We start from the raw sequence: 20,087 nt of genomic DNA on the forward strand, positions 1-20,087 counted from the left end.
CCACGGGAGCTGCCGCGGTTTATGTCTTGTGAATAGTAATGCCACACACACACATACACACAAACACACACACACACAGGGCTGCAGTCGGGGAATACTGTACTGTGCCGCTGCATAATTAAGAAAAGCAGTGTATTAGATCATCTGAGCCGCTGGTCTCCGAGGTGTTCAGGAAAAAAGACGCGGCAACACCACGCCAAGCACCAATCAAAAAGTCAGTCCTCTTCTAAATTTAAACCTGTGGATTTTTCTTTTCAACTCAAATGTCTGGTCTCGATCGCAATGGTTCGGGAGGAGGCGCCGGAGGAATGTGGCGATGATGAAGACACGAGCAAGAGGGTGATCAGTAGGAGATCCATTTAGGCAGAACTAGTTTGCTTCCTCCCTCTGACTAATGTCCCCTCTCCCCTGCTGCTACATTTTAGCTGTCTGTCCGCCGAGCTCTTTCATCCCCGCACGCCCTGCTGCCATGTCAAACTTCTCAAAGTGGCAGACTACGACAAATTTATGGATGGACTGGGACATCATTAGCTGATGCAGACACGAGTAGTAAGAGACCAGTGGAAAGGATTTCCTACCACTGCTAATGATGCGTGTAGCGAGGGCAGGAGTCGGTGTTGATTGCGGCGGCAATGCCACAGAGAGGGAGCCTTGGACACAGCAGCAGCATATATTAACTCAGGAGACTGAAGAAGCTGTGTTGTCTACTTCAGCGAGAGAGAGGGATGGAACATGAGTGAAACATAATGGAGAAATGAAGGGAGATGAAAGGATGTAAAAAAAAAAAAAAACTAAAAATGAGGAGATGTGAGAACAGAGGAATTTAAGAGATGGAGGTTGAGGCCAGGAGATAGAATCCTCCTTATTTTCAGACGTGTGTGTGAAAGTGCTGTCAGCTCTCTGCATCGGGCTCCGTCGCTAAGCCGCCGTCTCTGTTCTGTGAGAGTCGCGGTTGCAGTCTTGCTCAGTCGGATCTGGTGACGTTCCCGCAACACCTCCGACCTGGCTCAAGTTTGAATTTACACCTGACTGTGCAGATTCAGAGCAGCGAAGTCTCTCTCCTCTCACAAGTTGAGCATGTAATTTACACACTCAGCTCCGATTGGGCCGTTCTCCCCGCCGCCCCCGGCAGTACAGTCAATCAGTTCATTTCCTGAGCAACCGTGTTTCTGTGCATTGTTTTTCTACGCTAACTTATTCAAATTATAGTGTAAATAAATTCAAATCTTCTCCTCCATGTTGCTGATCCACGGTGAAAGCTAAATGAATCTGATTGGCTGTTGCCAGGCCCTCTCTTTCTCCCGCGCGAGGACATCTGCAAGAGATGCTGAAACCATTCGCACCTTCCACACGTCCACACCTCCCACTGCTGGGCGTCTTTTGAGCCTTTGAGTTGATGTGGGCAGCGGCAGCAGGCTTTTAGAGGTTTGCTCTTCAACAAGTGGCGTTTTATCACATCCGCTGCCTGAGCGTGTGTCAGCTGGTCGAGTCTCGGCCGCAGCAGCGCAAAGGTAAATGATTGCCAGAATTATCAAATGCAAGGCTCGTCCTGTAGTATAATAATAATATAATAATGAATGAATCACAGCCCTGACGTCCTGTTGGTTTTAACAATCCTCTGGCACTCTCCGATTATTGATTATGTAATTACAGATTCTACATTCTAGTATAAATCTTAATAAAGATGATGTGAATGAGAAGATTTATTCGGGGACCTTTCTGATTCAACTGCAAAATAAGTTTTAAAATCGATGACTTGTTACCTTAATTTTCCCACTGACCTTGAGAGCTCCCTCCAATGGCTGTTATACCAGAACAGAGCGATATATAAATATATATTCTGCTCACTTGAGCAGATAGATGGAGCCAGCGATGTTAGAGGTGCTGTGTCTGAAAAGGTTTAGAGAGTGGAAGCAGAAGAAGTGGGGGAGAAGAGAGAGGAAGAGGCAGCATATGCTAATGAAAGCATGTGCAGGGAGTGGCGAGAGCCGCGGCAGTGCTACCCTGAGAGCACACAGCGGATCTGTGGAAAGGTCATTGGAGCGGATTGGGGACGAGGGGGCCTCCCAGGCTGCATACTTTCTCTCTCCCTCTCTGTCTCTCTGTCTGTCTCGCTTTCTCTCTCTTCCTCTCTCTGTCTCTCGTCTGCCTCGGTGCGGAGGTGGTGGTGAGCTGATAATCGGGGCGGTAAAGCCGTCTCATTCCCTCGTCTCAGTCTCTAATGAAGTCCCCACTATTAAAGCTCTATAATTCTTCCATTCCACAGTACACCCCCACCTCCCTCGCTTCTTCTTTTCCTTCCCCGTTTCTCTCTCTCTCTCTCTCTCTCATTCTCTCCCTTCACAACTCTCTCCCTTTCTCACCGTCAAAGCGCCATCCTACCCCCCCCCCCCAACCCTTACCTCTCCATCCCACCAATCATAATTGAATAACTCTGGGTAAATGAGGAGAAAGTCTCCTGAATGGGAGCAGAACGGTCACACTTGGCCCTCAGTGCATCAATCAGGAGGTCTGATTGAAAAGAGGGGGGTGGGGGGACAGAGAGGAGGGGGGTGGGGTTGGGGGCGGCGGCGGTGGTTAGTATGGTGGCTACATGTCACCTTGCCGATAACTCCCTTCCTCCTTTCAGATGCAAATGAGAGCAAAGACAATGGGGTTTTGTAGAAAATGGCAACGAGGAGGTTGTGAGATTGTTCCTGAGCCGCGTGTCGGGGCCGTTCAGACGCTCCACAACTTCACATCTTCTCACCAGAAAAGAAAACCGAATGGTCAGCCAGACCTCTGCTCACGGTTCAAACGGCCGACATCTGAAAACACTGGATCTTCTGTGTCTACTGCCCTCATACACACACAAGCACACACAGCTAATGCAATAACGGCCGCAGGCAACTGTTAAATTATGTTTAATATCGGCCAAGCTGCAGATGAAATATTGATGTGTTTTCACGAAGCCGGAGAGCAGAGGGGGAGATAGACTCCTGTCAGCCTGACACCACCTTTTCTTTCTTTTTCTTTTTTTTCCTTTACTTTTATCAGGTACCAGAAGCTGTGGAAGAGCTATGTGAAACTACGCCACCTGCTGGCCAACAGCCCCAAGGTCAAGCAGATTGACAAGCAGAAGTTGACACAGAGAGAGGTGGGTTCAGAGAAAACAAACACACTTTGATTTTTTTCTTTGTGTGTGTTTCTATTGATGTACTAATACTCTAACATGGCCAGGTGGCTGTTTCTGTTTGTTTGGATGTATTGCGGTGTGCTTTCAATTTAAACCTATTGAAAGTTCATTTCCTGCAGATATGAAAGTGGGGCACTTGCACACTCTGCAGAAATGAGAGATTTGCAGCCATTAATTCCAAAACAAAACTATTACTGTTACTATTATTCCCGCTGTGTGCACTGATTCAAATGCTGCTTATCTGGAATCCACCGCTGGTAGTCGGGAGTTATTGCCTCAAACTAACAAGGACGCTGCCTCGCTAAACAAAAATGCAACAGCCCAATCTTAACTTCATTCAGTTATGGCGGTCAACAGTCGGCACAGTCACACTTTCACAGATTTAATATGTAGCCGCAACAGAGGAGCATTTAAATACGGCATCCAGGGTTTGAATGTTGATTTGCACATAAATACCATGTAAACCAGACATGTTGGAAAAATCACTTCAAATGTAGTGAAAGGTTTTATTATTATCTGTCGCCTCACCTTGACTGAACAGTCAAAATCCTCCGTCTTTACACGAGCAGCTTCGTCTTTATTCACTTAACTTTCAGTGAACACTCCGGAGAGTCTTTGTTTATCAATTTTCTTCTGGCAGTTGCTCCAGATTTCTGTTTCAGATTTGGCTCAGAGATATGTCATTAACTTCCTTTCCTTTTATCTTAACTTCAGATATACAGTCAATTTCCAGCTCTTATTATAACGTGGAAGGGTGGGGCAGCTTCTCTCTTAAACCGCTTAAAGCATAGGTTGAAGTATATTTCAGTGTGTGTATATCTGAGTGTTTCCTCCTGTTCACACTGGCTGTTAGGAATAAAACATGTCTCAAAGTTGTTGTGAATGCAATATGAGGCCTGAGCAGACTAACTCATCTGGGCCCCTGACTATTGTTTTAAGGTGACTTGAAAAATGTGAACCTGTCCTTTGATGCGTAATTCAGATGAATGCACCGCTCAGAATAAGATGGCGGCACGTTCTCCGCTGAGCCCAGTGTGAAGGTCAAATCACCTCTAGGGGACGGAGAATGGAAAAGGTTTAAGGTTTAGTGAAGTAATGACCACGTAGCCACTGGGAATCACAGGTGCGCCGCGTGTGGCCCCCGAGCACGAGCTGCTCAATCGTCCCGCCGTATCTCTCCTGTGCGGAATGCCGTACCGGCAGATAGTGCATTTCCTCCCTCTGAGGTCTGGAGTGTGCTGCAGATACAGCCCCCCCCCCCCCCCCTCCCCACCCGGTCTGTCTGATACACTCTGAACCAATAACCACGAAGAACTCGGAGCTCAATTAGCTTGTTTCCCGGTGTAACTCGGCGAAAGCTCTCCAGCTAACAGGCCCTGACTATCCTACTGTCAGCCTGCACTGGAGCAATTACTGAACCCCAAACACATGCACACGCACACCAACACACACACAGCAGGTGCATCAGGCTCCACCACAAACATTAGCCATGTCAGTGTCTTTTCACTGCAGTGGCAGTGTGGCATCGCTACTTATCTAATGCCTGAGGGAATACTGAAGCTTCCTGTGTAAATGGCCTTTCACTGAAAGACTAAACACCTGTTCCTCTGATAGGCATTTGCTGCCCATAAGAATCATCCTGTCAGAGGTGTTCACAGCCATGTTGTGCTCCTCCGGCCGGCTCTTTGATACCTTTATGCTTGGTTTGAAGTCCACTGAGCTCCAGGGAAACCGGAGGTGTCTGCTCTGGTGAGAACTGGTCTTCACACCACGGCGTACGCTTCAGTGTCCATTTCTACAGCTCATGCTAAGACGATGGAGGCTTGTGTGTGTGTGTGGGTGGAGATGGGGTGTTGTTGAGTGACATGCAGGCTGCCTGTGTGTGCTGCCCAGATGGATCTCGTGCGGGTCCCTCAGCCAAACTCTGGTCTGGGCCTCAGACGTACAAATAGACAAATGAACCAGCTCCTCCGGTCTGATGTCTTTTACACCGTGAATCATCTCTGAGTTTTCACCCGTTCAGTTAAGAGCGTGCACAGTACAACCTATAATAACAAGGTGAAAACGAAACCGCACCGAAAATGAAATACATAAGTATGTTACTTTATTATCTCTCATCTCTAATTTGAATAAGTAGTCAGCTCCGAGTCAGTGCCTTTGGCAGTGAATTCAGCTCCGAGTCTTCTCTATCAGCTCAGCATATGTGGATTTGAGGATTTGCTCTGATTCCTCCTCGCAGATTTGGCCAGGCTCGGTCGAACTGTGTGAGGAGTATCTTTTGAAAAGCTATCTTCAACTCATTCCACAGATTTTTTTTCTCCCCCCCTTTGGTTTGCAGTCTGGGCTTCAGTCTTGGCCACACAAGAACTTAAGACTGTTTTTCTCAGTCTATTCCAGTGTTGATTGGGATGTGTTCATAAGGATCATTGTCCCGCTGCAGCGCAGTCTTGAGATTTTGGCACTCGGATCCGGCTTTTCATAAGAAATTTTATTTACTCGGCCCTCAACAGTCTATGAAAGATACACAGAGTAAGTGGTGGAAAGATATATAGGTTGTGTGAAATGGAAAGAAAATAATAAATAATAACACTGTTTTTTCTATTGGGGCAGAAACAAATAGACTGTTGACAGCTGCCCTGTCCTGTTGTGTTGGGGTTTAAAAAATGGTTAACTGATGAATAGTTTCATAGAAACTTGTCTATTAGATTATGAGATACAGATGTATTACAAATGAAAAGCACAGTTTGTAACTTTTGCTGCGAGGGGTCTCTGAAGCAAAACAGCAGTAAAAGACTGGGTTGGGAATGGGATGATGTCATAAAATAACGGGGGTCGTGGGAGTTGTTGTCTTCACTACCAGAAGCCTCTCCTGGTTAGGATTCCTTCAGGGAATCAAACAGGGCTGGCAATTATAACTTTGTTTCAGTGTTTCACTGTTGCTCTAATACAGACAGGAGATGCCAGCAGTTTTAGTTTTTATTTTGGACCAATACTGGATTAATACTGATAAATGAATAAGCAGTCTCACTTTAAAAATCATTGATTCACCAATGTTCTTCCGAGGACACAGAGCATCCGGAAATTGAAACTGCTCGTTTTTGTTTCTTTAATAACTTATGAACAAGTTCTACAGGCTTTTGCTGGCAGCCAAATTATCCACAGAGGTGTTCTCCTCTCCACAACAAATGCACCAGGGGATTAAAGCAGGCAAAAGAGCAGAGCGGATTCACAAAGAAATCAGTGATTCGCCAACGTGTATTTGGTAGTAGCTGGAAACTGAGACAGCTTACCTTTGTTTATTTAATAACTTATTAACCAGATGTTCAGCAGTTTTTAACACTGAGCCAAATTATCCACAGATGTATATTCCTCTCTCCATAAAGAGCAGACAAGAGGATTAAAACCAATAAACAAATAAAGCAGTTTCGCTTCAGATAAAATAAATAGATATAAATAAGTGATTCACTAGTGCAGCATAGCAACATTTACTCAGCTTATATCTGTGATAACTTAAGATCCAGACGATGACTAAAATTCTACACAGAGGGAATGTGATTACTGTACATTGACAGGCGATTAATATTGATTAGAAGTATTTTCTTCCGACTTCCGGCGAGCGTTTCGTTTTCCACGTCTATTTAATACAAAAACCCACCAAACTACGAATATTGCTCTCACAAGCACTGCATGCATTAATGAAACAAAAAACAGGAAAACTAAACTCAAGATGAGAAGAAAGGAAAAGGAGCAACGAGCGACAACGCAGCTGGCAGTGAAGAGGAGGATTTCAAAATCTGAGCAAAGACAGCATGAAAACGGAAGTCAAGCGGGATCTAGTGGACTTGAGGAACAAATTTAACAACGACATTAAGCAGAAGCTTTATAATCACTTCGGAGCAGAGATGGATGTATTTCTCCAGATTTGAGAATTGATGGAAATATTTGGGATAATGTCAGAGCAAAACTTTTTGAAAAAAAAATTCAATATATATATCAAAGTGGAAAAGTTATATAACTCGTAGAGAAAATGAACATGAAGTGTCTTAGCAAGGTGTTGGATCACTGTGTGCTGCCCGAGCAGCTTCAGTACTCCTCAGCACCACAGTAATAGTCCAAGTCTCTCAACTCTACCGGAGGATGAACACAATTCTTTCAAAAGATATTCACTCATTTGATATTTCGATAATGACGGTAGAGAGAGCTGCCTCACATATTAGTCCACAATCTCCCATAGTTTTTTTTTTCAGTTGGGTGGAGGTTTGGTGAGTGTGAAGGCCACATCATATGATTCACATCATTTTCATCAGTGACCCTTCTTACCCTTTGGATAGAGGCATTGTCATTCTGCAAGAGAGCACTCCCAAGAGGACAGAATAAAGGTGAACACTCAGACTAGCAGTGACCCTTCCCCTATAAGGGAACAAGTGGACCCCAACCATGCCAGCAAAATGCCCCCCCCACGGCACGACAGAGTCGACATATCCCCTAACTGCAGGGGTCAAGCATTCAGGCCTGTGCTGTTCTCTTGGTGACGGGTGACTCATCTGACCACATTTTTTTTTTCCATCTCTGTCTGACCAGTGCGTCTGATTTATGCACCACTGCACTCTCAAGTGTGCCTTCATCTTTGTGATGAGAGGTTTGTTCACTGTAGCCCCATAATGTCCCTCGTTATGTAACCATGGATGGACTGTTCTGTCTCATTGCAACTCTAATGTGACTTTCTCAGTCACCTGAGGAAGAGTTGCATTTTTGTTTTTCCCCATATACACTGATTGGGCATAACATTATGACCCCTGAACATGGGCAAGCAAAGGATTTTTAAGGGCCAAACTGTGACCCAATTCAGCGGCTGCGGCCTTCAGAGGACCCAGCCTACGCCATCTACGGAGGCAGCAGCTTCAGAGGCTCCTCTGACGGCCCCATCAACCGTTCAAATGCAATCAACGTTTTAACATTAAACATTTGAAAGTGGCAGCTTTTTTACAATTCCAACGGCTACTCAGCTCCTCACTTCGGGCTATGCAGCCAGCAGCGCCATACTCAGCTGGTGACCATGCCTCCAAGCCCGCCACAGCAGAGCGGGGTGACCATGGCTACAGCATAGAGCCGCCTCAACATTTGAAAGCTAGCATGCTAGGTGGCTAATAATAACGGTGTGCAAATAATCTTGGGATACGGGAGGCCAGGAATGATAGGCACGGTGTGTCCTCCTAGAACTGGCAAAGGAGGGACAGATTTGTCAGCAAGTCTTCGATTTCAGACAGGCCTTGTCGCGACACTGTGACGTAATTGGCCTTCAAATGCTGCCTCCATGCAGCCTCTGAATTGGGACACTTCTTCTTCATCTGCAGTCATTTGCAGTGTTTCATGTAGTTTGCTGTCTGACTTTATCTTGTTTGAACATTTGACATTTTTTTTTACATCACATTGCATTCATTTGGAGGGCTGCTTTTGTGACTTATGATAAGTGCATTCAACCTCCATACCAAAAATGTAAATGCAGCCCTTTTTAAACAGACAATATTCTGGCCTAAGAGGTAAAGGTTAGATCTGTCCAATGGAAACCATGAATATCTACAGCACATCTTTTTTTTTTCTGTAAATGTGTACGGTTCATTTCAGGAGAGACCTCATTCTGGACGACCTACAAGTGCAGCAGTTTTAATCGTCAAAGCTTTGCCTAGTTCAAACAATACGAGAAATGTGATGAGAATAAACTAAAGCCACCAAATGAACCTGCAGAAGCACGAGCAAGCAAAGGGAGCACACATGCAACAGATGTACCCTCGCCGTCTGCAGGCATTGAATTGCAGACGGTGTCTTTGGTGTTTGACCCCAACCTGATCCAAGAGGCAAACACTCCTCTCAGCAGAAGGATGCCATGATATAAGTCAAATGTGCCATGACTTGTCTGTTTGACCAGCAGAAAGTTTGTTCTCTCTACCTCCCATCCCTGCTCAATTATTTAGTTTTTTTTTCTTTTCATTTCTGTCCATTTCCTGACCCTGTAGAAATCCCAGCATAATAAACTATTTACATATCATTCGCACTTCTCTGTGATTACTGCTTTCCATATATACAGTTGCTGCTGCCTGTGCATGGGAAGATTTGCTGTGTGTGGTTGCGCATGCATGTGCGGCGCGTGGGCGAGCGTGTTCACTTTGATGCACAGTTCAAAGTAGGATGGCATTATTTATTCATGCCTTTGTTGTTCTTATTTTCTCTGCGAGTCAAAAATTCCTGGCGTTCCATTTTAGGCAGATCATGGCTAACTCAGACTCTGAGTCGATAGCATCTTAGTTGAATGAAACACACGCGTGCACCCAGACATTAAGGAGGGGCGGCCTGTCAATATTTCTTCCATTTTAGTTATTTCTAGGACCCTCTTTTCTCTCTGAGTTATTTGCTAGAGGGCTGACATGATGCTGTGTATGTTTCTCTAATGATCCCTGCTGCTGCTGCTGCTGCTGCTGCTGCTGATGATGACGACGATGATGATGATGATGATGGAGCTACCTCTAGGCTCCAGTGAGATGGTCTTAATGGGCAGGCTGGTGCCTTGGCTCATGGCTGCTGGTGACTGAAGCCTCGGCATCAGCCTCCCTGCACCCACCGCCATCGCTACCACTGCCCACAGCCATGCTGACCTATTGCGGTGCTTCAATTAGCCAGGACCAGCAGAGCTGTCACTTCCCCTGCTGCTCCTGTCCGCCAACATACCGAATGCGTGTCATGCCACTGAGGTTTCACTTTATTGCATGTGCCAGCCTATCTGTTGGGAGAGCAGGAGCGAAGGGAGAGGGAGGGGTGAGGGCGGGGTGGGGCTTTGAGGTTGGGAGCTGTCCCCGTAGGCTGTGCTCCTGCAGATCAATAATTGACTGGCTGGTTGTTTGGCAGGAAGCTCTTCAGAAGATCCGTCAGAAGAACACCATGCGCCGTGAGGTGACGGTGGAGCTCAGCAGTCAGGGCTTCTGGAAGACTGGCATCCGCTCCGACGTCTGTCAGGTAACACCCATCCACCCAGGCACATGTAAACCTGCTGCAGTCATGGATTAATTTTACCATATTACTTTCTTTTTTTTTTACTTTTATTTGTTGATTTTCACAGGGACAGTGCATTAATTGACATTTCTGTAAATGTGCCAGTATTAGCTAAGAAGCTAGTTTTTCACCGTAGTCCCTGGGCAAGGTGTTGACTGCCTACTTGTGACAAAACAACATTACATACTGTATACAAAATACATGGTACAGCCCTAAAATAATACTACACGAAAGCACATGCGTCACTAGATTAGTAAATGTAGAAACACATAGGCGTAAATAGAAACATAACATACGTGTGTAGCATGTGCAGTAAAAGCAGGTATGTTACCTGCCAAAACAAGAGCGCAGCAGATTGATGTTTCCAAAAGGATTCATAGATATACGTACAGTATTGTACAGATTTCCTCACTGACACAGTTGGACACTACCATCTACATTAGAAATAAAGTTAAACAAACCTTCTTACAAAGTGCTTTAAAAAAAGAAAGAGGAACATTAAGATCATTAAAAATAAAGCACAGAAACAAGAACAGTGTGCTCGGGCAGAAGATCGACATTAGTTTCATTATCAGTTCATCATTTTGTTAGAAAAGTCATTCTGTTAAAAAAAAAAAGACAAAAGGAGTTCCACAAGTTCCCACAGCTTGAAAAAAACGCCTTCAGATTCATTGTTTTGTAATGACTAATAGTTCACATCCTCAAAACATTCAACTTAATAATGATAAGAAACAATGAAAAGAGCAAATCTTCACATTCAAGAAGCTGGTTGAAGAGTGTTTTAACTTTTTTTTTTTTGGGATAATTGATTTTAATTAATGAATCACTTGTGGAATAAGGTCTTTAGGCACTGAGACTGTTGGAGAACTAAAATTGTTCTAATTGCAAATACTGTAAAAACCTATTGAGGACACCATTAGGAAACTTTAGACCGTGCTCTTCTATTTATGTGGTCAGAGTCCCAGCAATGTAAACGACAGCCTTAGAAGTTATTTATGGATAATTCTGTCCTGCTAACAGCTTATTGTTTAGGTTTTGGCCACATTTCCTGTCTGTAATAATAGGGCTGTAGTTGCCAGGTAAAGTGCTGACAGTAAAATTACCACAGGACCCATCTGTTATACACACCTGTCCCATTTCCCACATACACTTTCTCCCCGTGCGGTTAGATTTTATGTGGCGTTCAGGGTGTGCACAGTTTGGGTTTATTGGCCAGAACTCCAAAAATCTGTAATACTCCACAATTATCCTTTAAATGGGCAGATACATACATAAATCCACTCAGACGGACACAGTCCAGCGCTCGATGCGCAGCCACGCTCAGAAAAAAAAAAACTTGGCTTCTGATCTTTCCACAAATTGCGTCACTTCTCCATTCAAGTGTCAAAATCTGTGTAAGGAAAGTGGACTCCCACAGAGCCTCAGCAGCCATACCCTTCATTAAGTAATGTCTCAGACCTGACAGTTTATTTATATACAACTTCCCTACCACCACCACTCACTATGGTAAGAGCACATGTACCATTATCTCCTACACGGAGGATGCGGCTCCATCTCCACATGGTTCGTGCTGTATGTGATCTTGTTCTCGGGGGAAGTGGGACAACATATGCAGCTTACCATTCCATGCGTGCATACAAGTTAGTATGAGCAGCCCCTAATGAGACTCGAACCATAACCTCGGCTGTGTTAGTCCCATGCCGTGCCCACTGAAACATACCCGGCCACATTTGTTCATGGATTTGTGAACGTAATGAAATGCGCTACTCTTCTCTTATTTTCTAATTCTTTCATTTATTGTCCGCTCCACTATTTTCTGCCTGTTACTTTGAAAATAATTGGCATCAGCGTTGCACGTCCTCTCCCTCTGAACGCATCTTCCCATCCCCACGTTGCAGTAAAGATAGCCCACAGCCGATAGCTCCGCGCTCAAACTTGGAGGGGAATGACAGAAAGTTCTAACCCTCGCAAACCAGACCTCTCTTGACCAGCCGACCAGTGAGGTCTAGCAAAGAAGGATCCAATCCATAATTGCTGCCCAATTATATTTGCTTCAAGCTGTACTGCTGTAACTAATTGGTTCATGAATAATTTCACCTCCAACTTCAGTGGTACAGCCTGCACAACATGTGACACACACCAGAGATAACGGCGATACTGACCTATAGTTTCTTGATTCTAAAAAGCGAGGATCTCTGTTTGGAACAAAATCAGCCCACTCGTTACCGACAGCGCTTGGCTACGCCAAGGTTATTTCACTTGAAAGGCTCCGTCAAGGACCAGGCTACACACACACACACACACGTCGAAAGGCAGGGGATGGGATTTATTTATTTATTCATCAGCATTTTCTGTTTTAATTTTATATTTGCATGTGTATTTTCTGACTTCCCGCTTTGTCTTCCTTCTTTTGTGTGCCCCGTCAGTCAATCCAAATCATCTCAAGGGAAAGGCAGCTTGTTTTCTCTTATACTACTAGAAAAAAAAGTGTGGGTGGGTCTTTATTCACCCCATGCATTAATTTATTTGTCATCACTTACCATATACATTAATCCACCGACTTAAATATCATATGACTGAGCCAGGAGCATGGAGGAATGCTGCTATCTCCGTTCCTATTGATGGCAGTAGCAAAGAAATGGATTAAATCTCTCCTGCAAATTTGAACTGCTTTAAAGGGATAGTTCAACATTTTAGCAGATTGGCCCATTGCCATAATCCTTATAGTTTTAGGAATAGGTTACCTTTAATTGTTGGTGCAAGATATTTTTAGAACGGCGGAGCAGAGCTGCAAGCTGCTCAGAGCTACGCTGTGGAGGCTCAGGGAATTTCAAATACACAATCCAACAACTCCAAAACGCTCTTGTGGACAACTTGTGACTTGCACATTCACCACCCATATGAGATAATAAGGGAACGTTACGAGACAGAGTTGTTTTTGAGGTAAATTCATGCAAAACCTCTGACACCAATTTGCGAAAATGTTGAACTATCCCTTTAATACTTGGCAACGCTGAACATGCAGTTGCAGCAGAGCAACGTAAGCTTTTAGCCTTAAGGTGAAGTCACACTATGCCCCACAAAATTGCGGAGTGTCGTGTCGTTCCCATTGAGAATACATTGGGTCGCGCTGTCGGGTATCCCAGCATGCCCAGCGCAACGAAGGCGATGCCCAACAGTGCAACCCAGTGTATTCTCAATGAGAGCGACATGTCACTCTGCAATTTAGTCATGTATAGTGTGGCTTCACCTTTACACTCACATCTCCATCGCACACTAGTACAGTAAATGAGCCTTTAAACAAAAAGATGCACTTTATTTGATCATTTTACTCCATAAGAAAAGAAACAGATAAGATGAAACCTGGAAAAAAAACTGACGTTTTATTGCATCCCAGTTAATAAAACGATGATACAGTTAGTTCAAGTGCAATTTAAAGTTCATGCTGGTAATATTTCAGCCAGGGGGAAAAGAAAACTCCAGCCACTGGTGCAGCTGGATGCCGTCCAAATCACCCAAACATCATCTGTGACTGTAAATTAGAAATTTCCCGCCTTTTAATTACTGGAATATCAACTCTAACAAGCCCCCCCCATACCCTTTCCTTTTCTTTCCCACTCACACATACACACACATATGCATAGCCAGTCACTCAGGCAGTCATCAGAACAGGTCAGGAGCTGTAGACACGACCAGGGCCTGGCTTTGTTAATTGGCTGCTTAACAAGGCCTGGGGAGTGTGTCACCACGGCCCCTGTGATGGCCCCGGGGCTACGTGGCAGCACCGCTTGTAGCCGCCGGGCCTCGGGCTCACCCTCCCCAGTAGCACTAATTAAAACATGCATGGCTCCCTCCTCTCTCATGCGGTGGCACGGGGTTAATGTGTGTACACCAGCCTTTGCTACAGTTTCTCAGCCCACTCCGACTGGCTGACTTGATAAGCCACCGCTAATGATTCTGTAGATTGGCTCTCTGACTGTCACATTCATTTGCTGACCACTGGCTGTTTTCTCTCCTTCGCTTTCATTCTCACTTTCCCCGTGTCACATTCCACTTTCACTCACAGCTCATCCACCAGCTCCTCCTCTCACCCTCATCCCCCTCACACTTTCCTCACTTGTGTTGCACTCAAACTTTTTCTTTTAATATAATATAGAAGGGTCACAGGGGGGCTGTCAGTGTTTGTCTGAATGTAAGTGTGTCAACATGTCGAAATGGCCTTTGATTTGACTGTCCGGTCCAAATGTGGGTTTCCCTCCTCTCTTGTCATCGCCTCTCACAGTGCAGCAATTGGGTTTTTGATTATTTCATCTCTCTGTTGCAGAGCACCACTTAATAAATAATGACTGGCTGATTGATTTCTCCCTCCCCGTTCCCTCTATCAACCCTCTCCCCTTCTTTCTCACAATCTCCTCATCACACTTTCTCTCAAAACCGCGCTCTCACCACCGCTCCTTCGTATGAGGCACGATCCTGATTCTGTCTCTTCCTGTTTCTTTCCCCTCTCCAATTTCTATCTCTCTCTCCTCTATCCCGTCTTTCTTATTCTCCTTTTTGCCAATTCTCTTTGTCTCTGTTCCACAGCATGCCATGATGCTGCCCGTTCTCACACATCACATCCGGTACCACCAGTGTCTGATGCATCTGGATAAACTCATCGGCTACATTTTCAAGGAGCGCTGCCTCCTTCAGGTAAGACACAGTCATGACCGCATCCCATTTATAAAGCGCTGAGACTCGGTGCCCCCAACCCGAGCTGCATTATTTAAAGCCTTGCAGAGTTGATAACTAACAGGTAGGCAAATCCCTGTGGTTCTTTTAGGCAGGTTGCAGTGTAGCTACTGCTGGTTAGATTGCCAGATAAAAATGGTAAACATTTTTGTGCTGGAGCTTCCTTTTTGTTCAGAGTTTGCCTCATTATTGTGCCCCGTTCCTCCTCTGCAGGGATAGTTCAGGTGGAAACGGGGGCCCTTAGAAGTCAGCTGAGGTAACCCACACACCGGCCTGAGTTATATCTCTGCAGTGAAGCAGCCCGGGTCTGCTGTGAGCCGCAGTGACAGTAGTCAGGACAACAACAGCCTCCTCCGTAATGCCAGCTCTCCCCTGTCAGGGCTGCAGCCTCAAGCTCTGTGCTCTCGGAGCCAGCCCCACGGCCGCCTCCAGCAATATTGAAGAGCTGTCATAACCTGATACATTAGAAATCAATGTGTTGTAGCCTATACATAGTTAAAAAGGGAAAAGATGCATTAAGATTCGCTCAAGGCTGTGTGTGTGTGCAGGGCGCGCACGGCCGCTCGGCACTCCGGGTGTGTTTATGTGCGGTGGGATTTGCACGTATCGATCAACGATTGGCCTTTTTGTCGTTTGTATAATGACGAGCTGTCATTAAGAATGCTAAAAAGGAAACACTGACCTGCTGCCAGCAGCCGACAAGCTGTGGCCCTTTAACCGGAGAGACGCCCATCGGAGGCTGACGTCTCCGTCCCTTGGGGAGAAGTTAATGGATTTATTCTTTGTCTTTCTCATTCAGTTCCTTCATTCCCCTCTGCCACCAAAAAAGACAAACAAAACAAAAACAATATTAATATACAGACAAACGTAAAGCAATCAGTTTGATCATGACAGCCCACATCCAAGCCCCTGCAGTGTGTGTTGCCCATCTGTCTGCATCACACTGCAATCCGCTGAGGTGTTAATACCGTGACATTGCTCTTTGTGTGCATGTGTGTGTTTGTGTGGATGAAGCCAGAGCTGTCAGCAGCTCACCACTACCGGGACCGAAATGGCCAAAGTAGGGAGCCATCATAGCCGGGCTTATAGCACCTTCCTCATCTGCTCCACACACACATCAGTGGCCTAATGTCCCACAGTACACACTCTGTCTGCCCAGATAGGTCTGGACAGAACGGCTGCAGGAGTGCAATGGTGCTTGTTCAAACAGCCTTCTCCGAGTCGGAACTCATTTCAGATCGGCCATCACTTCCCATTTGCCTCCACTCTAATGGGATGATCACATTTAATGAGTTGAATGTTTTCCAGTGGCAGTCAGTTCATTTTCTAATGCGAGAGGATCCGGTGCCACTCTTTGATTGCATTATAAGTTATTGGATCAGGAACTCTGATACAGCTTAGGGTATTTAGAATTCATTTCACTGTGTTTATTTGTAAGGTATGGGCGGAAGTGAACTTTTCAAAGCCACATTTGGGACTTTAAGCATCTACTTGACCAGACACAAAAGTCATATATTTTAGCTAATGAGAATGCTAATGAGCATTTTGATGGATTTTTGCAACTCAACATCAACATCCTCTACACAAGCTCTGCGTGGCTGTGATACAGGAGATAATCACAGGGTTGGTGGGTCAGTCCCCTACTGTCCATGTAATTGTTCTTTTAGAAAATGAATTGAAATCATCAGGCCGACACCTGCATGTTAGGTTGCTGTCATTTGTGCCAGAACACATGTTTTTCTGTAAATGAGTGAACAACAAACAAGCAGCTCTACAGTGTTTTGGATTTGCAACATGAAGGATTTATGACTTCTCCAAGCCACGTAGCCTCAAGCCTACAGTATGTGAGTATTTGATCCTTAAAAGACAAGTGTAGTTTAAAAAGTAGTTTTCCTGAAAGACAGACCTTCCTATGTTTCCAACAGCAGGGGTCCCTTCTTGAAGATTGACCAGGTTGAAGAGGTTTCTGGGTGAAATCAGACAAACCTGCCAGCGGTCTCATTTCCCTTTACAGATCAGTCTGGATAAGAAGCCGTTGAGGCCGACTTCCAATATCTTAAAAACTGGGCAACCTATCACAAACAGCTTTTTTACATATAGGCAGGCTTAACACGATGATGACAGAGAACTGATGTCTGGCAGCTTTTGTTTACATGCAACATGGCGGCCACCGAACAGCAGCTATTGTTTGGTTTGGCTGTTGCTTTGATTTTGAGGGACTCTGCTATTGCTTTTGAACAGGAAATAGAATTAGCAAGATGTTGTCGATTTGGTTTGAGCTCTGTCCAATTGTTTACAGAGGCATTTTGATCGACGTCCTCTGGTCACGCCTCTTGGAAGTCAGTCGGTGGTGAATACACCTTCCCCAGACCCATGCTCATCTCATCTCCAATAAGTTTGCGATGCATTCCAGTTCAGGCAAGCTGTGATGGCCAGGAACTAGATATATTACAGATGGACTCATCTTCATGCAAAGCACCAACTTGAGAAACATTCTCTTGAACAATGGCTGAGCCTTTGGCTCCTTCTGAGGACTTGCCCAGAATGATGGACATCGGCCAATTGAAAGAATACTAATGCGGACTGGGTTGAGTGAGTTTTCCCAGGAGAATATGGTGATCACCTCAATGCATATGTGTGTTAGGGACACAACACTCACTAAAAGCCAAATATATACTTAGAAAATACTGATAAAGATGTTTTATTTTAACACACACTTGGTCTTAGTGAAAGCCTGTCAAAGTGTTTTTGGGAGGAACAGAGCCTGTGTGGTCATCATTGGTCTGGGAAAGGCGAATTGGTACTTCAGAATGGGAATTTTGGCTCTGGCTGTGAGGAGTAATGAGCTGTACTCCCATTAAAGGAAAGAGAATTTATCTCCCCTTTTTTCATATTTTCCTTAGAAGAGATGAAAGCAGTTGATCATCTGGGAACCCAGAGAGTTGGGTGGGTCTGTACAGAATCAATGCTTGTTTCCAGCTCATTCTCTGTAATGTTTTAATCAAGGCATTTCGGCAAATGAAAATCGTGAGTAGAACATATGTCGTAAATGAATTATCATCACGATACTCGGCCGGGAAAGACACGAGAACATCATTTGATCATTCCCTATGCAGCAACCACACCTGTTATTGCAGCACTAAAGAGTAACATGACCCTGGCATGAGGCAACCGACAAAAGCCCAGCCTGAAACCGGGAGCCTCTGCGCTCGGCGCTTCCCCCCGCCCCGGCACCAGCGGAGCAACGGTCCTTTGAAGCTTCTCTTCTGAGAGCCTCCCCGTTAAACATTTAACATTTAAAACTTAGGGGGTGGGGTGGGTTTGGAGAGACATGTGTTCATGGTCGCCACATGCTCCCGCATCCCCACATCAACCAGAGCCTCATAATCCTACCCGCCCCCTATTGTTTCATCCCCATTCCTCACTTTTGCCCCATGCTGGCAGAACGAGAGGCATCACAGAGGATCTCAATAATTTAACTGTACAAGTCCTCGGCCCCGGCTCTGATATCGCATGCTTTTGTTTATGTGCCCCCATGAATACGCCTGTGACTCTGTATACAGAGTACAAGGGTATTTTATTTGTTTTGTTATTCATGGCAATGCATGCCTGGCCATGTGATTGAGGTGTCCATCTTTTTTTTTCCTCAAGTAGGGCTGGCTTGAATACCATTTTACAGGCTTTGAATATTTTCTTGCATTTCTGAGTGAATATTTGAACACTGCTCATTATTAAAGGACAATAATGATGTTGCATATTTTATGAAACAATGGAAGGCATGTTCATGTACTGCCTCATACCACCTCCCCTATGTCAAGCATATGGCCCATATTAACAATATAGACCAGACAGTTTTGACACACATCAATATATCAAGCAAAATTACACATCAGTTAAAAAATGATTGATGCCAGCACAGACCCATCTGTAAACTGTTAGAGCTGAACCCACACGCACCAACTGAAGTCACAGCTAAAGCTAAATTTATACTTTTTGCACAGCATCTCAGCAGCTTTTCATTTCACCAGACTGTAACACCAGAGCAACAGCAAACGGATGTCATGTATGTCTTGAGGCTCTTATACTTTCCACATGAACTAATTTTTGTGCTATGATTCACCAACATGTAACCTCCAATTTAGCTCGAGAGTGAATAAGTTCACTAAAAACACTGACATATCATGAACTCGTTAACAAACAGTTCCTCATTTACACATCCAGAAGTTATAGCAAAATTCGGGTAGTTAGTCAGAAATTTCAAAAGGGCTCAACGGTCCCGGAGGGCACGCACCCTAACGCTAACCATCTCACATCTCTCCCAGCATGGAACACACGGGCAAAGCTAGCTAACTGTAACAACAGTCATCCTCTTACTCAGTTGTGCTGTTTAGTCAGTCATTGTCAACGCGGGCATCAGCATTTTTATATTTTTCGGCTACTTCTCCGTTGCGTTTGACAAGCTGATAGTGATGCTCTGCAGTACCTGCCTGCACCGCAACGAGCTGTGGCTGCTCCTCCTGCCCCCTCAACCTAACTGGTGGAACAGCTCCATTACAGGCTGTAGGTGGAGCTAGAGGAGTCCGATTTTTTTCCTAAATTACCCATTTCATGTACTACTATCAGAATATAGTGACAGTTCCAGCAAATATGACTAAATAACTGTTGCCAACTGTAGCGTTAAGTTTAATTTGCAGACATGTTGCTGGATGACTGCCAAACTTCAGCCCAGTAGTCTCTTCCTTTTAGCTCAGCTTTTGTTCTCAGACTTGTCTTGTGGGAACTATGTTTAGCTACTGATTGTTCTAATTTGTTCAACAGCCTGTTGTTAACTATATCTGTCTGTTATTTGGTGCTGAGCAGGCAGTGGGGTTTTTAGAGCTCTTGCTCCACACAGGAAAACAGGAATGTATATTTGGACCACACAGCTAAAAAAAGAGCAGAAAGTGGAACTGCAAATCCAGGTGATAACTGTTTTTATCACTATGAGCAACATCTTTCAGATTGTTTTCACACTGTCGTTTAATAGATTGTAGTTATAGAAAATATTAATTATAGCCACTTAAAGAAACTGTAATAATGTTGGAACCCTCTTCACAGCTTAATCAGGACAAACTACTAGCAAACACTTACGGCGATA

The 20,087-nt window shown here is 44.8% G+C and overlaps 1 protein-coding gene across 1 annotated transcript in view; it reads left to right on the forward strand.

Annotated features, from left to right (window-relative positions):
* drosha (drosha ribonuclease III) overlaps positions 1 to 20,087 on the forward strand; it is a 97,380-nt gene that overhangs the window by 23,206 nt on the left and 54,087 nt on the right. The window contains exons 15-17 of the mRNA XM_085763430.1: positions 3,037 to 3,136; positions 10,076 to 10,183; positions 14,804 to 14,911. Of these exons, the coding sequence (XP_085619556.1) occupies positions 3,037 to 3,136; positions 10,076 to 10,183; positions 14,804 to 14,911 (316 nt within the window). The remainder of the gene's footprint in view (positions 1 to 3,036; positions 3,137 to 10,075; positions 10,184 to 14,803; positions 14,912 to 20,087) is intronic.

Source organism: Trachurus japonicus, chromosome 20 (genome assembly GCF_045865225.1).
Source record: "Trachurus japonicus isolate A0001 chromosome 20, Traja_1.0".
Classification (NCBI taxonomy): domain Eukaryota; kingdom Metazoa; phylum Chordata; class Actinopteri; order Carangiformes; family Carangidae; genus Trachurus; species Trachurus japonicus.